Genomic DNA, 21,905 nt, shown 5'->3' on the forward strand with positions numbered 1-21,905 from the left:
AGTCTACCACTGTTCAACCAGCCGTCCAACCATGTCAAGCACGCACAGGGAACACACAAAGGAAAGCCACATAACTCTATCAACGCCAAGGAAAGATATGGTCGCTCTAGTATGAACATTTGCCACAATAGCCACATGAGTCGGCTGAGCAAGCCGTGAAGTCTCTATCATCGTCGTCCGAGTCACTATCCAGAGGCCTGTCATCATCCTTGCACTCAACATTGTCGTCGCGCAACGCAGGACGTTCGCCATCCGAGAATTCCGAATCGGCATCTTTGCCCTCTGCTCTACCAGCCCACTCTTCCTTCAACACAAGCGGCAGTGCAGGAGACCCCTCCCCGTGTTGTGTATGAATCTCGAGACGATCTGGTCCGGGGCAATAAACGTCTAGCAACCCTCTGGCATCGTTCTTCGCGATGTCAATAAGCTTGTGAAGGAGAATGGCTAGGCGCTGCAGAGCGGCCTTATTCTCTATCTCCCATCGTCGAAGAGAGTCCGTCAACTTCAGCGTCTTGATATCGTCCGGCCGGAACAACCCTGCCCCATCGTGGTAGGCGACGATGAAGTTGGGAATTTGCTTGAGGTAGAGCATCGGAAGGAGGTCAGTCATGTCGATTTCTTTCTTGTACTTTCCCGATCGCGTCTTCAGATCGAAGATGGATGATTGTGGAATCTCTTGCCCTCCGGTCTTGATTCGAAGGGAGTCACCTCCGTCAATGATTTGGACGTCATGAGAAACGGATGTAACTCGTAAAGCCTCCGCAAGGTCATCATCAGCAGCTGGTTTCACATCCGCGATCGCAGACTCCGGCGCTGAGTCATCGGATTTCGACGGACGGAAATATCCATCGCATTCGAACCGAACAATACACTTGAGACCACCGAACATATACTGGATCATCCGTTGATGTGTTTCGGAGCCTTTCACGTCTGCCTCCCAAGTGGTATAGGCGTCCGGGAATGTGTGTCCAAATCCTCTGATGTCTCTGATGAGTTCTTTTGGAGAGTTCTCTTGGCGAGCGAAGAAGACAGTGTTTCCGATTAGTTCCACTTTGAAGCGAAATGGCTTATCAACATGTCGGACGAACCGAAGCAGATGCCCAAGCGTGCTTCCGCAGGCGAAGATGTTGATACTGGAGGTCGGGTATCCAGGAGCATATTTGAGGATTGTTCGGACTGCAGGCTCGGTGGGATGCACCGGGAATCTTGCAGCATTGGGATCCCGGAAAAACTCGCCTTCATCCTCGCGGAGTTGTTGAGGGCCATGCGGTGGAGTCCACAAGGGAGGTTTGCCTGATATCGCCGGTCACTGCTGAAATCCATTTATACGGCCGCACCGACAATACGTACCAGGGACCACAATGGTTGGACTTGCCTCGTTCGTCCAAGTGTAAGAGGCAATATATGCGCACTCCGTGATCTCGGGATTCTCCACAGCGCCATCTGGGTTGGTGAGGTCGCTGTTGCTTATGGTTGTTATCAGGCCTCCCAAAGGATCTTTGGATAGATCGGGCTTGGGATATTTGTGGCGATTATTGATGCGAGAGTATCCGCCTCTACCTCCTCTGCTCCCGGAACCGCCCCGTCTGCTGGAGCCGGATCGCCCTGTGAAGGCCATTGCGAAAGACGGATTCGCTGACGAACCTTTGAGTTGGGAACTTCGAAGGACTTGGAACGAAACACTGCAGAATAAACTTCCTGGATTAGAGATCGCTAAAACAAGGGCATGAAGAGATCAGGATACCAAAAGGCAGAATATTTGTATCGAATTGTTGCCTTGAGAGATTGCGGCACGGTTTGGGCGACAACACATGGCGCAGGGCGGCTTGTCGTAGATTGCAAGGCTGATTGGAAGACAAGAGAATGGAATCGATGTTTCTGAAAACCCACGGAACTCCCTCAAACTCAAACATTTTCCTTTAAATCCGAAGAGTTATTTCAATATCTCCCCTTCTTACTTGTGTCACAATCCCAACCTTTCTGAAAACCTACCGACTCCCTCAAACTCAAATTTTCGCTTTTCAAAACGAAGAGTTATTTCATTATCTCCTCTTCTCATTTGTATCACTATTCCAATCTACGTACTTCCTCCCTTTGTGATGGCTGATCAAGACGAGGGTGGGAAGCGTCTTGTCCGGCTGACGAAGCTCTTCAACGGGGTTATCAATGGCCATCGCGAACTGAAGAGCATCGCTGATGGAGCTCGATTCTTGGAGGCCTTGTATGCTCAAGAGAGTGCCACCAACTGCGTGGAGCGTATCGTTGCCGCCCAAGGAGGAATTAGCGCTGTCGCCAAAGCCTTCCGCCTGTCAAGAGAAAGCGACTTCCTTAATGGTCCCGCCACTTCCACTCTTCGTTATCTTGCGGACCCCTCTTTGAAGCAGCTATACGGCGGAACCTTCTTACATCGTATCATTGAAGCAATCGTCGAGCCCCCTACTTTCTGGAACACGCTCTGTGAATCTCATTTTGCTGGCAGTCTGTCTCAGGCCGCGACTCATGCCTTTGCTTGGCTTCTTCTGGAAATTTTATCTGCCCCCGCAGTGGAAGGATTCCCGGATGTACGAAGCGTTGCTGAACAAGTGACCAGCAATGAATCGTTGATCAATGCATCTATCCTGGAGACGCGAAACCTTGGTCACAAGATCAAACACTTGCTCGAACGAACGTCCAAAAACTCCTCAGAAGGTCCAGGTGGGCGTCACGACAACGACTTCGCTGACTTCCGCAAGATTAAGATTCTGCCTACTCCAGATGAGTTCGCTTCGGTGGAGAGACCGTTCTATCGACGAGCTGATGCGATCAAGGAGGTCGAGCCTGAGGAACGCGGCCTGTTGCACTTGGATAACCAATTTCGCTTGTTGCGAGAAGACCTTCTGGGTGAGTTGCGAAATGATTTCCAGATTGCTGTTGGTCAGAAAAGAGGCAGACGTAAACTGGTATTGGATGGCCTCCGGTTCGTCGGGCTCGACTGCGGGACCGAGACCAGGCGGAAGTTTTGCTCTCTGCAGCTTCTGTGTGGTAACGATATCCCCCAGATTGCGCGGCATTCCGACCCAGCAGCTAGAAAGAAGGTTCTTGCGGAAAACAAGAACTTGATAAAGCATCAGGCGTTTGGCTGTCTCATCTCGGAGGGAGCGGTTCTTGCCTTTGCGAACGTCGAGAGAGACGAGGATATGCTTTCGCAGAAGCCTCCTATCATTGTCCTTCGCATCCAAGACTCGCATTCCCTCAGCAAGGTACTCCAGACTACCAAAACTTCGGCAGAATTGCGTTTCGTACAAGTAGATACCGCCGTTTTTGCATACGAACCGATTCTCAGATGCCTTCAGAGAATGACTGAATTACCCATGAAGGAGCAGTTATTAGACTTGGAATCAAGGTCAAGCGAGGCACCTTCTCCGGTTGTCCCGCCAAGAGTCATAACGTGGATCCGAGATCGATGGCGAACCGGCCTCCAGAGCACGCTCTCCACTCCGAAAGCGATACAGCTTGACGCCGCTCAGGCTGAGTCTCTCATCACAGGGCTGAGCAAGCGACTCAGTCTCATCCAAGGCCCTCCTGGTGAGTTTTAGACAATTCTGAACGAAAGACGGTAAATCTGACCCCTATAGGGACTGGCAAATCCTTTATTGGCGCATTGATCGCTAAGACGTTGGTCAGCTATACGACCGAGAATATCCTCGTCCTAACGTACACCAACCATGCCCTTGACCAGTTTCTCGAAGACCTACTTGATATTGGCATTCCACCAGATCGTATCGTTCGACTCGGCCCGAGGTATACAACAAGGACGAAGCCCCTCAGCATCTCTGAACAACAGAATACATACAGAATGAAACCAAATACTTACAATATGATACAGGACGTAAGGTCACAGGCGGAGAGCTACCACGAAGCTCTGATGAAAAAGACTCAAGCCTTCAAGAGGTTCAGAGCAACGGACGCAAATATTCTTGATTACTTGGAGCTATCCGAAGATTCGGAGTACTTCGATGCCTTCACAGTTCCAGAGGCAGGTGATGGTATGATTCAGGTCCAGAGACGTGGCAAGAAAATGGACAAACTCTACTTGATCAAGCGTTGGATTGCTGGGCAGCAAGCTGGTGTGTTCGAAGCAAGTGCTCGAAGAGATTTTCCTGCGATTTGGAGCTTACCAAAGGATGCGCGCTCCCGGCTCGTGGAGCGATGGGTAATGGAGCTCATCCAAGAGCATGTCTCCGAGATCAGCAATCTTGCACAGAAATACGACCAGTGTCAGACACGCCTAGAGCAACTTTTCAACGAGAAGACGGCCTCTATCATTTCTCAGAAGAGGATCATCGGGTGTACCACGACGGCCGCTGCCAAGTACGCAGAAATGCTTCAAAAAGCGGCTCCAGGCATTGTTCTTGTTGAGGAGGCCGGCGAAGTACTCGAAAGCCACTTGCTTACCGCTTTGACGCCAAACACCAAACAGCTTGTTCTCATTGGGGACCATAAACAGCTGCGCCCCAAGGTGAGCAATTTCCAGCTTACCATAGAAAAGGGGGACGGTTACGATCTGAACATGTCTTTGTTCGAAAGGCTGATCACCGCCGGCGTGCCGCATACTACCCTTATGCAGCAGCACAGAATGCGCCCGGAGATATCGTCGCTGGTCAGAAACCTGACGTACCCGGAGTTGGAGGACGCACCAAAAACTCTCAACAGACCCCACCTCCGAGGTCTTCAAGACAATGTTATTTTCCTCTCGCATGACCATCCTGAGCTCAACGCTGAGCGGATTGCGGATCGGCGAGACCAAGGGGCCAACATCAGCAAGGAAAACCAGTACGAGGTTGACATGGCGCTCAAATGTGTCCGATACTTAGGCCAGCAAGGATACGGCACAGACAAGATTGTGATTCTCACACCCTATTTGGGTCAACTGTTTCTCTTGATGAAAACATTGTCGAATGAAAACGATCCCGTACTCAATGATCTGGATTCTTTCGAGCTCATTCGGGCTGGTTTGATGTCGCCTGCTGCTGCAGATGTCGGCAAGCAGAAGATCAGGATATCCACGATAGGTATGTGTTAGTTGCAGACATCTGTGAACCACTGTTACACGTTCTCCCACCGACAGCCGTGCTGACATCATGCTCAGATAACTATCAGGGTGAAGAAAGTGACATTGTCATCGCATCTCTAACCAGAAGCAATGACGCTGGCGAAATTGGATTCATGGCGTCGCCACAGCGCGTCAATGTGCTTCTTTCAAGAGCAAAGAACGCGTTGATCATGATTGGTAACGCGAACACCTTCATGACTAGCCGTAAGGGGAAGGAAGTTTGGATACCTCTGATGGAGCAGCTCAAACGAGAGGGTCATGTATACGACGGGTTGCCCGTCAAATGCGAACGCCATCCCGACAGAAAAGCTCTGCTCACTTCCAAAGAGCAATTCGATGTCGTTTGTCCAGATGGGGGCTGCTCTGAGCCTTGGTATGTCTGTGATAATTTTACCAACATGTGGGCCTGCTAACACAATGCAGTGGTGTCATGTTGAGTTGTGGGCAGCACGTCTGCCCTCACCGGTGTCATCAATTGCAGGATCACTCTAAGATGAAGTGCGAAGCGATCGTCACCACTAAATGCCCTCAGGATCACCATATCAAGAGAAGATGTCACGACCTTGCAGCCGGTTTGTGTCGTAGGTGTGAGGCTGATGCTCGCGAAACGGAGAGAAAGCGGCAGAGAGATTTCCTGTTAGACCAAGAGCGTCAGGCCAAGCAGGCGCAGTATGCGAAGAGATTGGCTGAAATTCAGGATGAGATTGCTCACGAGAAAAGAGTGTTGAAAGATAGAAGAGAGCATCAAGAACGCCTGAATAGCCTGGCACAGCAGGAGAAGGACCTAGAGGAGTTGAAGAAGAGGAGCAGAGCGGAGATGAACTCGTCAACCTCGCAACAACGCCAACCAGTTTCGAGCTCTTTAGAGGGACCTAATGGCAATAGCGACAAGAACCCTGCAGCCACCAGTCAGTCAAGCTCTGTAGATGGAACCACTTTGGGCCTCGATGTCCCGACACCAGCGTCGCCTGGGTCTTCTTTGCCCAGCAAGTGGGACCACAGCGAGTCAAAGGATGAGTGGGAGGCCCAGAAGAAGCTCGAAGGCGCGGAGAACGAAGCATTGGATAAGTTGATGGACATGATAGGTAAGACGCATGTTGACATTTGCGGGCATCGCACTCATTTCTTTTGCAGGGCTTGAGTCAGTGAAACAACAGTTCCTCGATATCAAAGCGAAAGTGGACATGCTCGTCAGACAAGGTGTCTCTCTTCAAAACGAAAGACTAGGGGCGGCTTTATTGGGAAATCCTGGGACAGGTAAGGAGACAGCTCTGATGCACTTACTCAATTCTCATACACTCCTGCAGGCAAGACAACGGTCGCACGTCTATACGCAAAATTCCTCTCCAAAGTTGGTGCACTCCCTGGAGACTTCTTCTTCGAGACCTCTGGGGCTTCACTGGCTAACGAAGGTGTCACTGCTTGCAAGGACCATATACAGAAGATCCTGGAAGAAGGCGGAGGTGTTTTCTTCATCGACGAAGCCTACCAGCTTGTTTCCGGAAATAGTTACGGAGGCGCAGCCGTCCTGGATTACCTTTTGGCGGAAATCGAGAACTTGACTGGCAAGATTGTGTTCGTCCTTGCGGGTTACCAGAAACAGATGGAAGCATTCTTCGCCCACAATCCGGGAATACCAAGCCGGATCCCTATTGAGATGAAGTTTGAAGATTACAACGATGGGGAACTTCAGCGCATTTTGTGTCACTACATCAACGCCAGGTACAAGGGACAGATGAAAGTAGAGGATGGTTTCGGTGGCCTCTTCATCCGAATCGTAGCCCGTAGAATTGGTAGAGGTCGGGGCCGCGAAGGATTCGGAAATGCTAGTGAAGTGCAAAACGTTCTCGCTCGTATTACCGAACGACAGGCAAAGCGCTTACGCAAAGAGAGGAGGGCTGGCCTACAACCGGTCGATAATCTTCTCACCAGACAGGACCTCATTGGACCAGAGCCGGCATCCGTGTTAAGGGACAACGCTGCGTGGAATGAACTCCAAAAATTGATTGGTTTGAAGGCTGTTAAAGAGTCCGTCCAGGTTCTTCTTGATAGCATCCAATACAACTACCAGCGAGAGCTTGAGGAGAAGCCCCTCGTCCAATACTCGCTCAACAAATGCTTTATTGGATCGCCTGGTACGGGTAAAACCTCGGTAGCAAAGTTGTATGGACGCATACTGGCTGACATTGGCTTACTGTCAAACGGTGAAGGTGAGCAGCATATTTTAATTGAGTGAATAAGCGTGCTAACATGTTCTGCTCCCGCAGTCATTGTCAAGAACCCAGCAGACTTTGTCGGCAGCGTTTTAGGGCAATCTGAAACCAACACAAAAGGAATATTGGCGTCGACTGTAGGCAAAGTGCTCATAATTGATGAAGCTTATATGCTTGCTGGTACTTCCGTCGCAGATCCATACAAAACAGCTGTTATTGACACCATTGTTGCCGAAGTTCAAAGCACTCCGGGAGAAGATCGTTGTGTCCTCCTGCTTGGATACAAGGAACAGATGGAGGAAATGTTCCGCGATGTCAACCCTGGGCTGGCAAGGCGTTTCCCTCTGGACTCGGCGTTTGTATTTGAGGATTTTGACGACGACGAACTGCGCAAGATACTGGATCTGAAACTCCGAAACATTGGCTTCAATGCAACTGATCAGGCCAAAAACGTTGCGATGGAAGTTCTCAAGCACGCCCGCAATCGGCCAAATTTCGGAAATGCTGGCGAAGTGGATATCATCTTGGACAGAGCAAAAGGTCTTCATCAGAAGCACCTGTCCTTGGGCAAGGTGAAGGCTCCTGATACGTTTGAAGCGATTGACTTCGACCCGGAACACGACCGGGGAGAACGAGCAGCAACAAACCTACCTCAGCTATTCCATGATGTGGTGGGGTGTGAAGAACTTATCAAACAGCTCCAAGGATATCAGACCACGGCTGCAAATATGAAGGCTCTCGGCATGGATCCTCGCGAGCAGATACCGTTCAACTTCCTCTTCAAAGGACCTCCTGGTAGGTTTTCAGTCCTCAACTGTTGAATATATGTGATATTAACGGCACCAGGCACTGGCAAGACCACAACCGCGCAAAAGATGGGCAAGGTCTTCTACGACATGGGCCTACTAGCACAAGCAAAAGTCGTGAACTGCTCTGCAACTGACTTGATTGGCCAATACGTCGGACAGACGGGCCCTAAAGTTCAGAAGCTTCTCGAAACGGCTTTGGGTAAAGTCCTGTTCATTGATGAAGCTTATCGACTGGCAGAAGGCGGCTTTGCGACTGAAGCTATGGACGAACTGGTCGACTGTCTTACGAAGCCGAAGTACGCCCAAAAGCTTGTCACTATTCTCGCTGGATACGATGAAGCCATGGATCGTCTTATGTCTGTCAACCCGGGTTTGTCGAGCCGCTTTCCCGAGTCCGTCATTTTCAAGCATATGGAACCAGAGACTTGTTTGGAGCTGTTAGTCAAGCTCCTTGACGGTTTGAAAAAGAAACAGAAGGCGGCGTTCAATATCTCCATAGTGACTCCTCCTTCGGCCGACCAGAAGGAGCGGATCCTCGAACTGTTTCAACAATTGTCGCAATCCGCTTCTTGGGGAAACGCAAGAGATGTAAAGTCCCTCGCTAAGGCCATGTTTGGCACTCTGATATCGACACCAATCCAGCCTGGCGCAGAGCTGATTCTCACGGAGGCCATTATTATCAACGCCATGGAGGCCATGCTTGACGAACGAACTCGTCGTAACGAAGCTGTAGGTACAACGCGGCACACTCCGCACTCGGGACTGCTACAAATCTCGCAGCAGCAGCAGCAGCAAAAGGCACAGCCTGCTTCCTCTTCGAAAATTTCGGTGGAAATTAGTGCACCATCAGCTCCCACGCAGGATTCCATGGAGAAGCCGCGGGAAGCCGGCGTATCATTGGCCACGAACACTGAGAAGCAGAATGTGCAAGGTCCAAATGATCGCGATCCAAAACGGGATGCCGGTGTCTCAGACGCAGTATGGCACCAACTGTCTCTGGACAAACAAGCCGCAATCGCACGCGAAAAGGAGTTCCAACGCCTCCAAGCGGAGAGACTCCGCGAAGAACAGCGCCTCGGCGATCTAGAGCGAGCCGAGAAGGCTGCAGCAGAAGAGAAAGAGAGACGCCGTCTTGAACAGGAGCGCATTCGGCTGGAGTTGGAACGGAGAGAGCGTGAGGAGTTGCTGGCAGCGATGGAGCGTGAGCGAGAAAAGGAGAGGAAGGCGAAGGAGATGTTGAAGGCTTTGGGCAGGTGTCCTGTGGGCTTTGAGTGGATTAAGCAGAGTTCGGGGTATAGGTGTGCGGGCGGGAGTCATTTTATGAGTGATAAGCAGTTGGGCTTGTAGTTGCATATTTGGGAAGAAACTCTAAGGACGGGAAGGTTGCAGAAAGGGAAGTAGGAAGTACTTAAGAGTGCTGTTTCACACTGTGTAGTCGAGAGAAATCTATCGAATGGATATCCTCCCCTCATTCCAGCACCGTATGATTATGGAGGCGGGAAAGATGGAGGTACAACTGCAATTCAAGCCGGTCTAGTTAAACAAAACCCTCCGGGACTAATAACGGAAGAATCAATCTTTCTGCATCCTCATCCTAGCCTACCGTCCCAATCCCCTCGCTTTGACCCTACTCCTCGTCCGGCCCGCAATTGGACTCAACTTCGGCGCGGTATAACCCTTTTCTTCCTACCACCCTTTGCCGCCTTATTCGCGGGCGGAGGCGGTGTTGTAGGCGCATTACCCTCACCAGCATTTCCAGCTCCTGCATCTCCGCCGGCGTCTCCTACACCCTCAAGAACTAAAGTCGCACTCGCAACTTTCCTTCTCTTCGAAGCTCTCGATTCTGTGCCTGTACTTCGTTTACTTTTCCCTCTCCCTTTCCCCTTTGAAGCCTTCTGCCCGGTACCCTCACTATCGTTGTCTTCGTCCTCATCAGAGGGAGCATATTCGAGCTTACTTCTCCTCCTCTTATCCCCACTCTTCCTTCCACCTCTTCCTTTCTTCCGAGGCGCGTCACCGAGATCGTCATCATCACCGCCGCCGAGTAGATCGGCGTCATCCTCGTCTGAGTCTTCTTCCGGCTCATATTTATACAAGGGATCTGCCGTTGCTTTTCCCCCGGTGCTGCGACGAGCTTTCTTACTGATGGGTGGTTTGAGAATGGGTTCTACTTTGATAAATTCTTCTGCTACAGGAGCAGGGGTGGCGGGAGGTTCCTGCTTCACCACTGGTTCTGCAGCTTCCTCCCTAAGCTCCCACTTCGGTCGCGGGGGTGCCATGGGCTCTGGCTCCTGCGCTGGAATAGGGGTATGGTCAAGGAGCGACTCGGACTCTTCAACATTGTGCTTGAGCGCCGGAAGTACTGGTGTTGTGTCCATTCGAGCTTTCTTCCGAGGGAGTGGTTCTTCCGCCACTGCGTCGTTCTCTTTTCTCTTTAGCTCATTTTTAGAACGAGGAGATGGGGATACTGTGGGTAGGTGTTGTGCAAGCACAGAAGCTGCAGGTGGTTTAGTGTCGGTCGCTGAAGCAGGAGGTACTACGGTTTCTTCCTGGTGTACCGTCTGTCGAACCTTGATAGTTACCACTTCCTGCGTCATCTCCTGGACGGTCTCCTCTTCCTCAACATGTTCCCCCTCAAGCTGCTCCTGGATGAGATCATGCACGGAGGAAGAACAAGACGTTGATGTCGACGCCGTGCTACTCCTTTCCCTGCTCCTCTGCTTTGCCGTAGCTTTCGCGTCGATCTCAATATCGCACTTCCGCCCCATTGCATTGGGACTTTGCGCGTCCTGGGTTGGAGGATTCAGCTGACTCCCTTGAGATGAATGTGACATTTGGTTAGAGATTCCTAGATCCCCAAACATAGCTCCGAGACCCGGTAACGTGAACGTTTTAGTCCGGTCAGCAGCACCCGATGGGGGAGTTGGAAAATTCGAACTCGGATTCTCGTCTACGACGATGGTTATGCTCTTCAGGATGGATTTGGCGGTGGGCGATACGCTCTGCTGCTTTACATCTTGAGGCTTGGCATGTCTCTTTTTTGGCGATGAAGATGCTGGGGGTGTCAACTGAGCAGCCATGTTGGCGTCGTCAATCCGGAACTGCTCTCCCGAAGAACACTGGATTTTGCCGTTCAAGTTCCTCCTATCGGATTTAGGAGGAGTCTGAGGGAATGAGGTCAAGGTCGTCTTCTTCTCCTCAGAAATATCCTTCATCGATACCTCAATGGCCGGAGTCCGCAAAACTGAGACGTTTTGCTGCAGCTCATCAATCTTCTTCAGGAAGTCCTGTCTCAGTTCTGCAATGTGCTCCTCCACATCGAACTGTCTCCAGAAACCGTATTCGTAGTCCTTTTGCACGATGTCCGTGAGCCAATGCTGAGGAATCCAGGTGTGTTTCATTTCTTTTGCGTTCTTCCATCCCAACGCGGCTTTGATATCGTTCTCGTTGTCGAAAAGTTCAAGGGATGGCGCGAGGATTGGAGCCTTCTCTTTTTGTCTCAGACGGAGCCAATCAATCGCTCGCTGGACCTTAGTCAAGAGAGCAGTCTTTTCGTAACTTTCCGTAGACAGATTCTCCACCTTGGTCAAGTCCCTCTCCAACCCTTCAATCTCCCGCTGCAGCAAGGTCTCCCACTTCTCCTGTGCAACCAGAACCGCACCATCGATGTACAACTTCTTCCTTCGCTGCTTCTCTCTCGCAGCAGGTCCCAGTTTGACTCTCAACCTCTGCTCCGCCTCCTTCTCCCTCTGCACGGCCACTACAACGCCTGCTTTCCCCTTCTTACACTCCTCTTTCTCCCTGCCCTCGGTATGCTGGAAATCCTCCTCCGCAAAACTTCTTTCGGGCCATCCAGGATTCGGCACCTGTTCAAACCTTGCGACCTGCTTGGGCCCCTCTCCCACCTTCAACCACTCCCCCCTCTTCTCCGGCCAAACCCACCACCTCGTCACAAACCTTCCCCCACTCCAAACCGGTACTTCAGGCACATGTTCGAAAACCTCTCTCCTCCCACCAAGTGAATCCAACGTATCCTCCAAATCCTCCCTCGTCTGCACCTGCTGCCTCTCATCCGTGAACTCGCCCATCACCCAGCCGACTTTGCGATCAAGGAGTCTGGCCAGCCGGACGGAACCACCGATGGATAAATCGTCCAAGGCGGCGGGCATGCGGACATTGAGGGACGTTAGGCGGGAGAAGTGCAGGGCATACCGGGTCCAGAAGCGCTGCCATCCGAGCGATTCACGCGTGTATGCTGCTGTCCTAGCTAAATAGTGCAGAGGTGGGATTCCCGTCTGTGGATCCTCAAGATCGGAATCGGAAGAGTAGGCATGTGCGTTTCTGCCCGTAGGAGGGGCGCAGGGAGAGGCGGAGTGGGGTGCCAGGTTTGCGTACTCGGACTGGGTTCTGTTGAATTTGGATGCTAGGGTGGATTTGTTGGCCATTTTCTGTTTCCTTTGGGCGGCGCCTTTCGTGTGGTGTAGAGATTTGCCGGATAGGGGTTGCCGTTGGGTGAGAAAGGGACAGTCTCCGCCTTGCGCAGGAGAGGGAACCCGGTGTCTGTTAATTTTTCCTTGAAGGCCCGAGCCCCAAGGACATGGGACTTGCGGACAAGAAGCATGTGGTCGTCTCAAAGGCTGCATGATCTCGATCTCCTCCAATCGCTTCTCGTCCAAGGGGTTGCGCAGGTCGTAGTAGATACTCAAGGTATCGATATCTCCAACCACAAGCCCCAGATTGGCGTCGAAGTCCTTCCTCAACCACTCTCTCCACTTCCTCTCGTCGTACGGCCAGCCCCAGTAACAGCTCGAAGTCCCAGTTTTCCGGCGTCCGATTAGGACATGCACGGGAATCTCCGCCTTACGCAAATACCCGAAATGTTTCGCGATGCGCTCGAGGTACTTTTCATCGTCCATAATCATCTTCTTGAACGCCCTGTCTACCCTCTGCTCCACCTCCTCGGGCACCATCAGTGCATCCCAATCAAACACCGGCCGCCAGTTGAACCGCTTTTTTAGAAACGTATAAATTTCCGTAAAGTCCTCGTCGGCAGTAAAGTCCCTATATCTTGATCCCGCACCCTCCTCATATCCCCATTCGGTCGCCTCATCCCTCATCTGCACCAATGCCAAGGGATCGACGGGATCATTACTCCTATTCTGTGGCTCCGGCCCCAGCGCATATAGCTTCGGTTCGGCGTCACGCAGGTCGTACAACTTCTTCAACATCTGCGGCAAAGTATTCGTCCGGTTGCGATCCGCAAGGTCGAGTTCTTCGGGAGTAGGCTTGAGGAGGAAAGGGGACTCTGGGAGGCGGCGGCGTTCGACGAAGTCGTGGACATTCAAAGGACAGTATTCTGCATCTTGGGTCATGTAGGCGAGGCGGGACTGTTCAGTCAGGAGGCAACAGTAGTCTCTGGAGAAGTCGTAGTTGGGGTCGTGCCTGGGGAGAAAGGGGTAATCAGTTCCGCTAGTGCGGCTGTAGAATGTGTTGCTTTGTTGTTTGTAGAGGGCGTCGAGGTGGAGGTTGTCCTGGGTGGCTTTTTCTTGTTTGGCTTCAAGGGCGAGGTAGCGGTTGGTGGGTTTGGTGTAAAGGGTCTCTTTGGGTGACTCCGTGAGTGGTTCCTTTTTCTCCAACTGGGCAAGGTATTCGGTAAAGTGCACTGCCCTCTGCACGTTTCCCTCAATCTCGTCGTCGGTGACAAAAGCTACCTTCTCCTCAAGCAGTGGTGGCCTAATCGGAAATGTCTGTACCCAAGCTCCCAAATCAATCCCGACCTTTTTAATGGACGGCTTGAGCTCATGCAACTTTTCCAAGAACTGAGGTAGATAGTCAAAGTACTGCCTCAGTTCAAGCGTCCTCACCGTCTCTGGCGCATTCTGCGTAATCCGGAGTATCGGTTTGCAGATTTCTTGGTGCGCGTACATTCCTTGCAGAGGCTGCTCCGTCCAATAGTGGCTGTCTGCCCCGCATGGAGCGCGGATGGAGAGGGTCTGTAGTTGTGAACATATTGGTAGAACGGTGCTGAAGGGGTCGTTTCCTTCGTCTTTGAGCACTTTCAGGCTAAGCGGCCCCGGTGTATGCTTCAAGGTATGGACAACATTCGCCAGGCCCAGCCACTTCAACCTCTTCAAGATATTCGGCTGTTCATTCGATGTTGAATACTTGGAGTCGGTATTTCGTAGCAGATGAGCGATACCATGCCAATCCACCTCACCCAGATCATCGGTCAAAGGCGACTGCCCCTCGAACGTCTGTATGGCACTGAGACCCAGCGCTTCCAGCGCAGGCAGCTCTTCGCAGACCCACTTCAAGTCTTCCCTTGTCATCCATCGCGCCAGCGCGATCCTCTTGACACAACCTCTCGTATCGTCATTTATCCTCTCCCGGAACATCTTCCACCTCCTCGACGGGCTGGGATAGCTTGACCATTGTCCGGCATTGGTTCGGTATCCTCTTTCTCTGTCCCAAAACAGTCGACGCTTCCTCTTATCGTCCTCTTGGTAGGTGGAGTCCGTCCCATGCCAGTCCCAGTATGTGAAGGGTTCGTAGAAGGCGTTGTTCTTGACGTAGGGCTTGTGTCGCTCCTGGCCACCTGTCGCGATATCGTAGGCGAAGACAGCTTCTCTACCAGCAAAATTGAAGATGCGGTCTTTGATGTTGTCATTCAGATTGGCGAATGATACCTGGCGCTTCGCAGCTGCCATAATGGACTGGAATGGAAAGGGAAGAAAAGATAAGGTGAATGTAGAAAAGATCTGTTAAAGGAAGCAAACGAATTTCCGCATGGAGAAGTTACAAGAGGAAGAAGAAGTATGGAACGAGACAAAAGAATTGGCAAGTGAACCAACTCCATACCTGACGTTCACCTTCACCATCTTTCTTTGTTGTTCACCGGCCAGTGCCAAACAGGTGGATGCAGCTTCATCCGGCAACAAATACAAAGAACCAAAGATGCGCAAGGCGAACTATGATATTACCCTTTGTATCCATGCTTGTGGTGGCTGGAGCCACAATGGTATGTGTCAACCCTCCAAGACCTTGGTGTATGGGGGAGTGCCCAGGTGGTGCAGGTGGGCTCTTGGAGGCCAGCATTCCAGGGTATCTAGTTAGGAACGCATGCATATAATCTCTCTGGAATGTGATGACCGTTTAGCAAAAGTACAATTCTGTAGCGCATGCCAAGTACGAGTTCTCCGTACGGACATGACCAGATCCCGAGTTCGTCCCGAGGTCCTTTCAGTCCGTCACGTGCATACTCGAAAAGAGCGGCGCCTGGGTGCGCAGGCGGATCAATAGGGCAAAGCTACTTGCGACCGAGGTTTGAATGAGGACAGAGCCGCTCTTATACCTCCAAGTCAAGTAGTACAGCCAAGCCCAAGACGCTTACGACAGATTGAGTTTTGATGCGGTGAGGAGAGATGAGAAGGAGGACATGTAATCCCCAGACCAAGGGACTGAATAAATCAAATTGAGGATATCGAGCTTGCAGTCTCCCCAGACTGAACCGTTGACAATGAGACACCAATGAAGTCGTCTTAGCAGCCAGTGCCTCAAGAACTAGACTGGTCCATTACTTATCGCAGGGAATCCGATCACGGCCCCCTTGCTGAACCATATAACCATACATGAACAAATTGACCGTTGCTCACTTCTGCATCATCAGCTGAACGAATTCGTTATCTGGTTTGACAGGTCAGCTTCTCCCTTCGCCCAGGGTCTAGTGGTTACACGCACAGTCGATTCGTCCATCACCATCCTGATCCGCCTCCCGGATCATCTCGTCCACCTCGTCGTCAGTCAGCTTCTCGCCAATGGAGGTCATGACGTGGCGCAGCTCGGCGGCGGAGATGAAGCCGTTGTTGTCGCGATCGAAAACCTTGAATGCCTCCCGAATCTCCTCCTCAGAGTCGGTGTCCTTCATCTTGCGGGCCATCATTGTGAGAAATTCTATGATAGGGTCAGCATGCAGGTGGCTGACTATTGCAATGGAACCATACCGGGGAAGTCAATGGTGCCATTGTTGTCAGCATCCACCTCGTTGATCATGTCTTGGAGCTCGGATTCGCTGGGGTTTTGACCAAGGGAGCGCATGACCGTGCCCAACTCCTTCGTGGTGATCTGACCTGCAATCCATTACCATCAGTAACATGCTGCGAGGCTATATGTTGGCGGCAATGTTGTGAAATGTAAAAGGGGCCGGGGTTGCGTGTCTGCCATCCAAAACGTATACGGATAGGTGTAGCTCGTGGGAACGTTTGGGCGTGTGACGACGTTAGGGAGCGAGGATACGTACCATCTCCATCTTTGTCCTAACAAAACATGTCAGCAAGAAGTCGAGGAGAATGTGAGGACGACACCGCTAGGCAGCAGCGGATTACCGAAATCCAGAAGGGCAAGGGGCACTTACAAACAGAGAGAAGGCCTCCTTGAACTCGGAGACTTGCTCCTCAGTAAGAGAATCAGCCTGGAGAGGTCAGTCAGCTTGTGCGGCGCGAGGGGGTTGCTGGGCCAATGTGATGATTTCCTGGAGGGCGGGGTATGGAGCGGGCATTCGGCGGGGAGGAGCACACGCACCATTGCTGTTGTGGATAGCGGCGCAATGAAACTAGAGGGAGAGTTTCTCGTCGGGGACGGTGTACGCTGTCGTTTCTGGTAGAAGGTGCTGTTTTGGGGGGAGGGGGGGAGTGGAGAAGCTCAAGGCGCAGGTTGTGAATGCGGCTGGCCCAGGCGGGGGGTGAGGAGTGAAATGAATGGCGGGCTGATATGTGTCCCCGCTCTCCCCTGTTGGGTTGCGCTCCTGCCGCCTAAATGCTCCGTTCCGTACCGCTAAAGGCCACTAATTAGTAACCATTTCTGGGCCTTGGGACAGCCAGGGCCGCATCAATGCCCCAAAACCTCAAGACACCTCGAACCAGCATCAAGACCGCTCACGCCTCCACCGCTAGACCGCTGCTGCAGCTCGACCGGCCATGGTATAGTTGCTATCCTACCATTCCTTTTACCCTGCGCCATGTGGCGCGACCGGACAAATCTGTACGCCTTCTCCGCTACTGTTTGACCCCTACAGCTACACACATGCTGACGTAGCTTCAATAGCTATATTTCCTACCGGCAGTCGTACTCACACCACCCTGCGAAGAGAACTCGCTATGGAGGCCGCGCTTCCAATGGCTTCGGCGACAGCGGGAGCGTCTCTGAGGAGCGGTTGGGTCTCATGTCCGGCGGAGGATTCGAGGATGACGGCGATGCGGTGATAGAGATGGACCTACTACCGCCACGGTGGCTTGATATCCAGGACGAAGTCACCGAGTACCTCGCCGAAATCGCAAAGCAGACACGCAAACTCGAGCAGCTGCACCAGAAGCATGTACTTCCAGGGTTCGACGACGAAGACGTCAAGAAGCGTGAGGAGCGCGAGATTGAGCAATTGACGCAGACCATCACTCGCGGGTTCCAGAAGTGTCAGAAGGCAATCAAGAGGATCGAGGCCATGGTGCGGGAGGCAAAGCAGCAGGGTAGCATCAATCAAGGCGAGGAGATAATGGCGCGCAATCTCAAGATATCGTTGGCAACGCGGGTGGGCGACGTCAGCGCCATGTTCCGCAAGAAGCAGGCGGCATACCTAAAGAGTACGCATGTCCAATGTTACTGTCAAAGAGACAAACTAACTTGGCATAGAACTACGTGATCTTGGAGGCTTCACATCACCCTTCCGCTCTGCCACACCCGTCCAGAATCCCTACAACGACCCGGCTCTGCAGGAGTCTGATGCCGACCGATCATTCTCACAATCCACACTCCTCCAAACCAAACAACAGCGCCTCCGCCATGACCCCAACGAGGCCATGATTGCACAGCGCGAACGCGAAATCGAGGACATTGCCCAAGGCATCATCGAGCTAGCGAACATCTTCCAGGAGCTGCAAACCATGGTTATCGATCAAGGAAGCATGCTCGACCGAATTGACTACAATGTGGAACGCATGGCAACGGATGTAAAGGAGGCTGACAAAGAGCTCAAAGTAGCATCTGGTTATCAACGTCGAAGTATCAAGCGGAAGATCATGCTCCTGCTTGCGATATTGATCGCCGGCGTCTTCATCCTGTTGTCCCTGAAACTGAGTCGCAAGGGAACCAGCACCCCTGCCCCTGCCCCAGTCACGCCTCCTCGTGATGCTCTGATGGAGGCTTCTTTCCTGACTACAAGACGGCCGCGTACAACTGCAGGCTCGGTAACGATGCCATCAAGACGGGATTGGCATAGGCGGAAGAGACGGCTATGGCAGGAAGCTGGTGGAGATCCCTCGTTTGGTGAACCACCAGCTGTATTTGTATAGTATTTTTCGACAGAGCGCGTGAGCGAATCATGACTCTAATGAAACGTAGAGACATTATTCACATGTAGACAGTTGCTGGTTTTGTTGGAAAGCCGTTTTACCGCTGTGTGCTATGTAATTCTATCTGGATTGTTTCCCAATCACGATGTCAGCTTGTGCCATTTCGGATAAGTTTTATCCTTGCAATACGATAGCTTCAGGAAGGAGGAATAGTGCTTGACAAAAACTAATGTCCGCTTACGTAATGAGAAGGGGCCATATAACGTCCACGGGTCCCATCCTCCGTCAGATGCATTTACAAGGCACTGTCAAACGGCGTCAAAAAATATTTTCCACAGCAACGACCGAAAGGGAAAAACAGATCCATCCTCCTCAATTTACGAACCTCGACCCTACACAACCTCCACAATAACCCAGAGACCAATTCCTTTTGTTCCAGCTCTTGGAAAATGTCCTCCCCCAACGACATCCTCATCACCCCGGTCACCAACCCGGAAACCGACCTCCCAGGAGTCTTCAACTGCATCGCCCAGTCCTTCGGCGCCCAAATCCAGGAAACCCTCTGGCTAGCCGTCAACCCATCCTACGATACGCCCCAAGGCCGCCAACGCGGGATCCACCACCTCCAGCATCGCTACGAGCACGTGACGCGCAACCGCGACGGGGATCCCAACACCGTGTTTATCAAAGCGACGGTGCGCGCCGAACCGGGCGATGAGAATAGTCCGGGGGGCCTCGATGCCGACGGCAGAAAGATTGTCGGAATGGCCATCTGGCAGCAAGCTTCTTTTGTCGAGGGCTACGGCGACGTGCCCAGCACCGTGTATCCGGAGGAGGACCTCGAGGACCTGGATCCGAGGGAGGCGCGGTTTGCAAGGCAGATGTTCGCGTCCATGTGGAGGCGACGGGTCGAGGTTGCTAGGGAGAAGGCCGAGGCTGCTGTGGAAGGGGATGATGGTGGGGTGCCCGCGATTTTCGTGCTGGATATGTGCGCTGTGGATCCTGGGTATCAGAGGCGGGGGATTGCGAAGGGGTTGGTTAGATGGGGGTTGGAGGAGGCGCGGAGGAGGGGGGGTTTGGAGTGTACGACTGAGGCGACTGTTATGGGTTTGGGGGTGTATAAGAGGGAGGGGTTTAGGGAAGAGGAGGGGAATGATGGAGCCTTGGTGTATGAGGTTGATGAGGAGTTTAGGGATAGGCGGCTGTTGCCGGTCGTGTTTTTGAGAACGGGTGGGGGGAGCTAGAGCATAGGGATCGGGTGGGAGCGAATACTGTGTATCGTTGGCGGGAAGTGGTTGATGAAGTTAGAAGGCACTTGTTGGCGAAGTCGTTTCGGACCGCTCGCGTACAAGCAGGGCATTCGCGCAAGAACAAAGTCACGACCTTGTATTGCTTAGCACGAAACAACTCGCAGGTCGTCCGAGTACCACACCATGCAGTTCCCTCCAACAACGTCTCTCTCAAACCTACCTTCGTCCCCTCAAGCCACTTCTGAGTTCCACACTCGCTAAAGCCCATTACGAGCCAAGGCAGCATTCACCTCCTCCAGTTTGAACTCATATTCCCTCCCATCCCCCAATCCCCTCTTATCCCCATTGATGCACTTAGTCTCATACATGCGTCTAGCGAACCTCTGCTCCTTATCAGGGTTCGCAGTGCGGTACGCCTTCTTTAGGTTCTCCCAGCCTTGATCGGACCCGATGTCTTCGGCGACCCCATGGCCCGTTCCGGAGAGGCAGACGATTCTCTCCGTGGGTGGGGCGCGACCTTCGAGAGTGACGACGTGGACCCAGTTGTCGCCGAAGTCGTAGGTGTATTCGATTGCTTTGTCTGAAGGTGGAGGGCAAACTCCATGTTAGCAGACGCACTGCTTCAATAACTGGAGCCTCGCCAATACAGTGCGGCGTAGTGCGGTTCAGTGCATGACATATCCTATGACCTCCGAGGCTTGAGAAGAGTAGAGTAGCTGGAAGAAGAGTTACTCACCCGCAAACCCCTTCTCTCCCCACAATTCATACACCTTCGTCCTATCACTCCTCCTCTCCTCGGTCCTCGGATGCCTCCTCCTCCCCTCATGCATCCTATCGATCTTGTATCCCCTAACATACTCCTCCGGCTTATGCACCACCCTCACAATATACTCCCTCGGATCCTCGAACCCCAACATCCCATCCCCACGCATATCCATCTTCATCCCCTGCTCCATATACTCCGCCGCCGTCGGCGGCTCAAACGCCGGATCCAGCACAGCGAAGTCGTACGCATGGGTCCCCGCCCAGCCAAACGCGATCTGCAGCGCTTTATGCAGCGTTTCGAGCGTCGCAGTGGCGGGCACGGAGAGCGTGCGAATGACGGGTGGGTTGACGATGTATTGGGGGCAGAGATGAAACTTCAGGACGAAATTCTGGCGCTTGCAGTGCGGTTTATCCTCGGCCCAGGCCGCGGATTGACACTCGCGGTTGCAGTAGAAGGCGCTCTTGCAGCGGGAGCATTGCGAGAGGTTGGACCCTTCGGGGAGCGAGGAGGCGGAGATGCCGCAGTGGCCGCAGGTGCGGTCAGATGGGGTCGTGGAGGAATTGGGAGTGGACATTTTGGCAATGGCTTGATTTGGGTGATAAAAATGGGGACAAAGCGTGGACAAGCCAACGGATTCTAGTCACGGTGGTGGTGGGGACGAACTGGGTGAAAACACCAAAAGGGGTGGTATTTATACGTGTGTATGGTTAAGCGAAGTCTTGAGAACATCAATTGGGCAGGTACTAGGCTTGCAGCTGTGGCTGAGCTTGAGATGGGTTTGGAAAAGATTCAAGAATCATTTATGGAAGATTCTATGGATAGTATTCTGGCTGGAGGCATGTCGGGGCTTCCAGAATGGCACGGGAGACCGTCCTCATCTCAGTGATGTCCATACTGCCTGTTGTGCGGAGGGTGTGAGCCTTACACTTCAACTGCCCAAAACGGGTTAGCTACGTTCTAGCCGAGGCTTGGGCTTGGATAAAGCCTGGATGGAGTGGGAGGATCTATATCATGTTTGGATTATGTTTGGATCATGTTTGGATCATGTTTGGATCATGATTGGGATGAGGGTTGGACTAGACTTCGAACATGTGTAACGCTATGCTGGTATCCCAAGCCTGCAAGTACCCTAACGATGTTGCAAAAGTTCAGTGTCCCCCGTCGTGTGTGGTTGAATACATTATTGTCGTTGTATTGCAATATAAATGCATTGTAAACGTCTTCTAAAAGCCTCTGAAAGGGGTTTGAAAACCGACCCTTCATGCATTAGAGACAAGGCCAACGGTAATCTACATTATCTGTCAAAGAAATTCGGAGCTAAATAAACGCTTTATACATCCCAATTGAGTGTTGTGCCTAAAATCTGGGTTTCTAAGTACTCAGGTAACCGTAAAAGAGTGAATGTAAAGCGGGAGGATCCCAAGTGCAATTCTAT

At 52.2% G+C, this 21,905-nt stretch overlaps 7 protein-coding genes across 7 annotated transcripts; 3 read left to right on the plus strand and 4 right to left on the minus strand.

The window, feature by feature from the left end:
- Nucleotides 1-8: 8 nt before the first annotated feature.
- EI97DRAFT_415643 (uncharacterized protein) lies at nucleotides 9-1,618 on the minus strand (the record flags this gene model as incomplete). Its single annotated transcript, XM_033796864.1, has 2 exons — nucleotides 9-1,293; nucleotides 1,351-1,618. 2 exons carry the CDS (start codon nucleotides 1,616-1,618, stop codon nucleotides 107-109), a joined length of 1,455 nt encoding a protein of 484 aa, XP_033655441.1. The 3' UTR covers nucleotides 9-106.
- Nucleotides 1,619-2,099: 481 nt separating this feature from the next.
- EI97DRAFT_374314 (P-loop containing nucleoside triphosphate hydrolase protein) lies at nucleotides 2,100-9,461 on the plus strand (the record flags this gene model as incomplete). The annotated part of the gene is made up of 8 exons (XM_033795446.1): nucleotides 2,100-3,564; nucleotides 3,615-5,051; nucleotides 5,129-5,465; nucleotides 5,516-6,177; nucleotides 6,227-6,349; nucleotides 6,400-7,302; nucleotides 7,360-8,100; nucleotides 8,152-9,461. The coding sequence occupies 8 exons, from the start codon at nucleotides 2,100-2,102 to the stop codon at nucleotides 9,459-9,461; spliced, it is 6,978 nt and encodes a 2,325-aa protein (XP_033655442.1).
- Nucleotides 9,462-9,769: 308 nt separating this feature from the next.
- EI97DRAFT_441193 (uncharacterized protein) lies at nucleotides 9,770-14,821 on the minus strand (the record flags this gene model as incomplete). The annotated part of the gene is made up of 1 exon (XM_033799683.1): nucleotides 9,770-14,821. One exon carries the CDS (start codon nucleotides 14,819-14,821, stop codon nucleotides 9,770-9,772), a length of 5,052 nt encoding a protein of 1,683 aa, XP_033655443.1.
- A 771-nt stretch (nucleotides 14,822-15,592) lies between these two features.
- Nucleotides 15,593-16,764, minus strand: EI97DRAFT_431997 (EF-hand protein). The gene is made up of 6 exons (XM_033798068.1): nucleotides 16,692-16,764; nucleotides 16,525-16,581; nucleotides 16,411-16,426; nucleotides 16,115-16,240; nucleotides 15,852-16,064; nucleotides 15,593-15,797 (listed from the first exon to the last, which is right to left on the minus strand). Exons 1-6 carry the CDS (start codon nucleotides 16,692-16,694, stop codon nucleotides 15,763-15,765), a joined length of 450 nt encoding a protein of 149 aa, XP_033655444.1. The 5' UTR covers nucleotides 16,695-16,764; the 3' UTR covers nucleotides 15,593-15,762.
- Nucleotides 16,765-17,017: 253 nt separating this feature from the next.
- Nucleotides 17,018-18,679, plus strand: EI97DRAFT_277944 (t-SNARE affecting a late Golgi compartment protein 2). The gene is made up of 3 exons (XM_033794332.1): nucleotides 17,018-17,150; nucleotides 17,214-17,746; nucleotides 17,796-18,679. The coding sequence occupies exons 1-3, from the start codon at nucleotides 17,128-17,130 to the stop codon at nucleotides 18,452-18,454; spliced, it is 1,215 nt and encodes a 404-aa protein (XP_033655445.1). The 5' UTR covers nucleotides 17,018-17,127; the 3' UTR covers nucleotides 18,455-18,679.
- On the plus strand, nucleotides 18,680-19,773 carry EI97DRAFT_277945 (uncharacterized protein). Its single transcript, XM_033794333.1, has one exon. The coding sequence runs from the start codon at nucleotides 18,904-18,906 to the stop codon at nucleotides 19,696-19,698; it is 795 nt and encodes a 264-aa protein (XP_033655446.1). The 5' UTR covers nucleotides 18,680-18,903; the 3' UTR covers nucleotides 19,699-19,773.
- Nucleotides 19,774-19,961: 188 nt separating this feature from the next.
- Nucleotides 19,962-21,105, minus strand: EI97DRAFT_488020 (uncharacterized protein; the record flags this gene model as incomplete). Its single annotated transcript, XM_033802191.1, has 2 exons — nucleotides 20,441-21,105; nucleotides 19,962-20,284 (listed from the first exon to the last, which is right to left on the minus strand). The coding sequence occupies exons 1-2, from the start codon at nucleotides 21,042-21,044 to the stop codon at nucleotides 19,962-19,964; spliced, it is 927 nt and encodes a 308-aa protein (XP_033655447.1). The 5' UTR covers nucleotides 21,045-21,105.
- Nucleotides 21,106-21,905: the final 800 nt, after the last annotated feature.

Source organism: Westerdykella ornata (genome assembly GCF_010094085.1).
Source record: "Westerdykella ornata strain CBS 379.55 unplaced genomic scaffold EI97scaffold_6, whole genome shotgun sequence".
Lineage (NCBI taxonomy): Eukaryota > Fungi > Ascomycota > Dothideomycetes > Pleosporales > Sporormiaceae > Westerdykella > Westerdykella ornata.

What these genes read in the sequence shown, in the direction of transcription:
- EI97DRAFT_277945 (XM_033794333.1), top strand. Translation starts at nt 18,904, where the DNA reads ATGTCCTCCCCCAACGACATCCTCATCACCCCGGTCACCAACCCGGAA.
- EI97DRAFT_277944 (XM_033794332.1), top strand. Translation starts at nt 17,128, where the DNA reads ATGTGGCGCGACCGGACAAATCT. An exon ending in TGGCGCGACCGGACAAATCT is followed by an intron (nt 17,151 to 17,213) that starts GTACGCCTTCTC and finishes TAGCTTCAATAG; the next exon opens with CTATATTTCCTACCGGCAGT. An exon ending in GCAGGCGGCATACCTAAAGA is followed by an intron (nt 17,747 to 17,795) that starts GTACGCATGTCC and finishes AACTTGGCATAG; the next exon opens with AACTACGTGATCTTGGAGGC.
- EI97DRAFT_431997 (XM_033798068.1), bottom strand. An exon ending in TGGCACCATTGACTTCCCCG is followed by an intron (nt 16,065 to 16,114) that starts GTATGGTTCCAT and finishes ACCCTATCATAG; the next exon opens with AATTTCTCACAATGATGGCC. An exon ending in TGGTGATGGACGAATCGACT is followed by an intron (nt 15,798 to 15,851) that starts GTGCGTGTAACC and finishes CTGTCAAACCAG; the next exon opens with ATAACGAATTCGTTCAGCTG.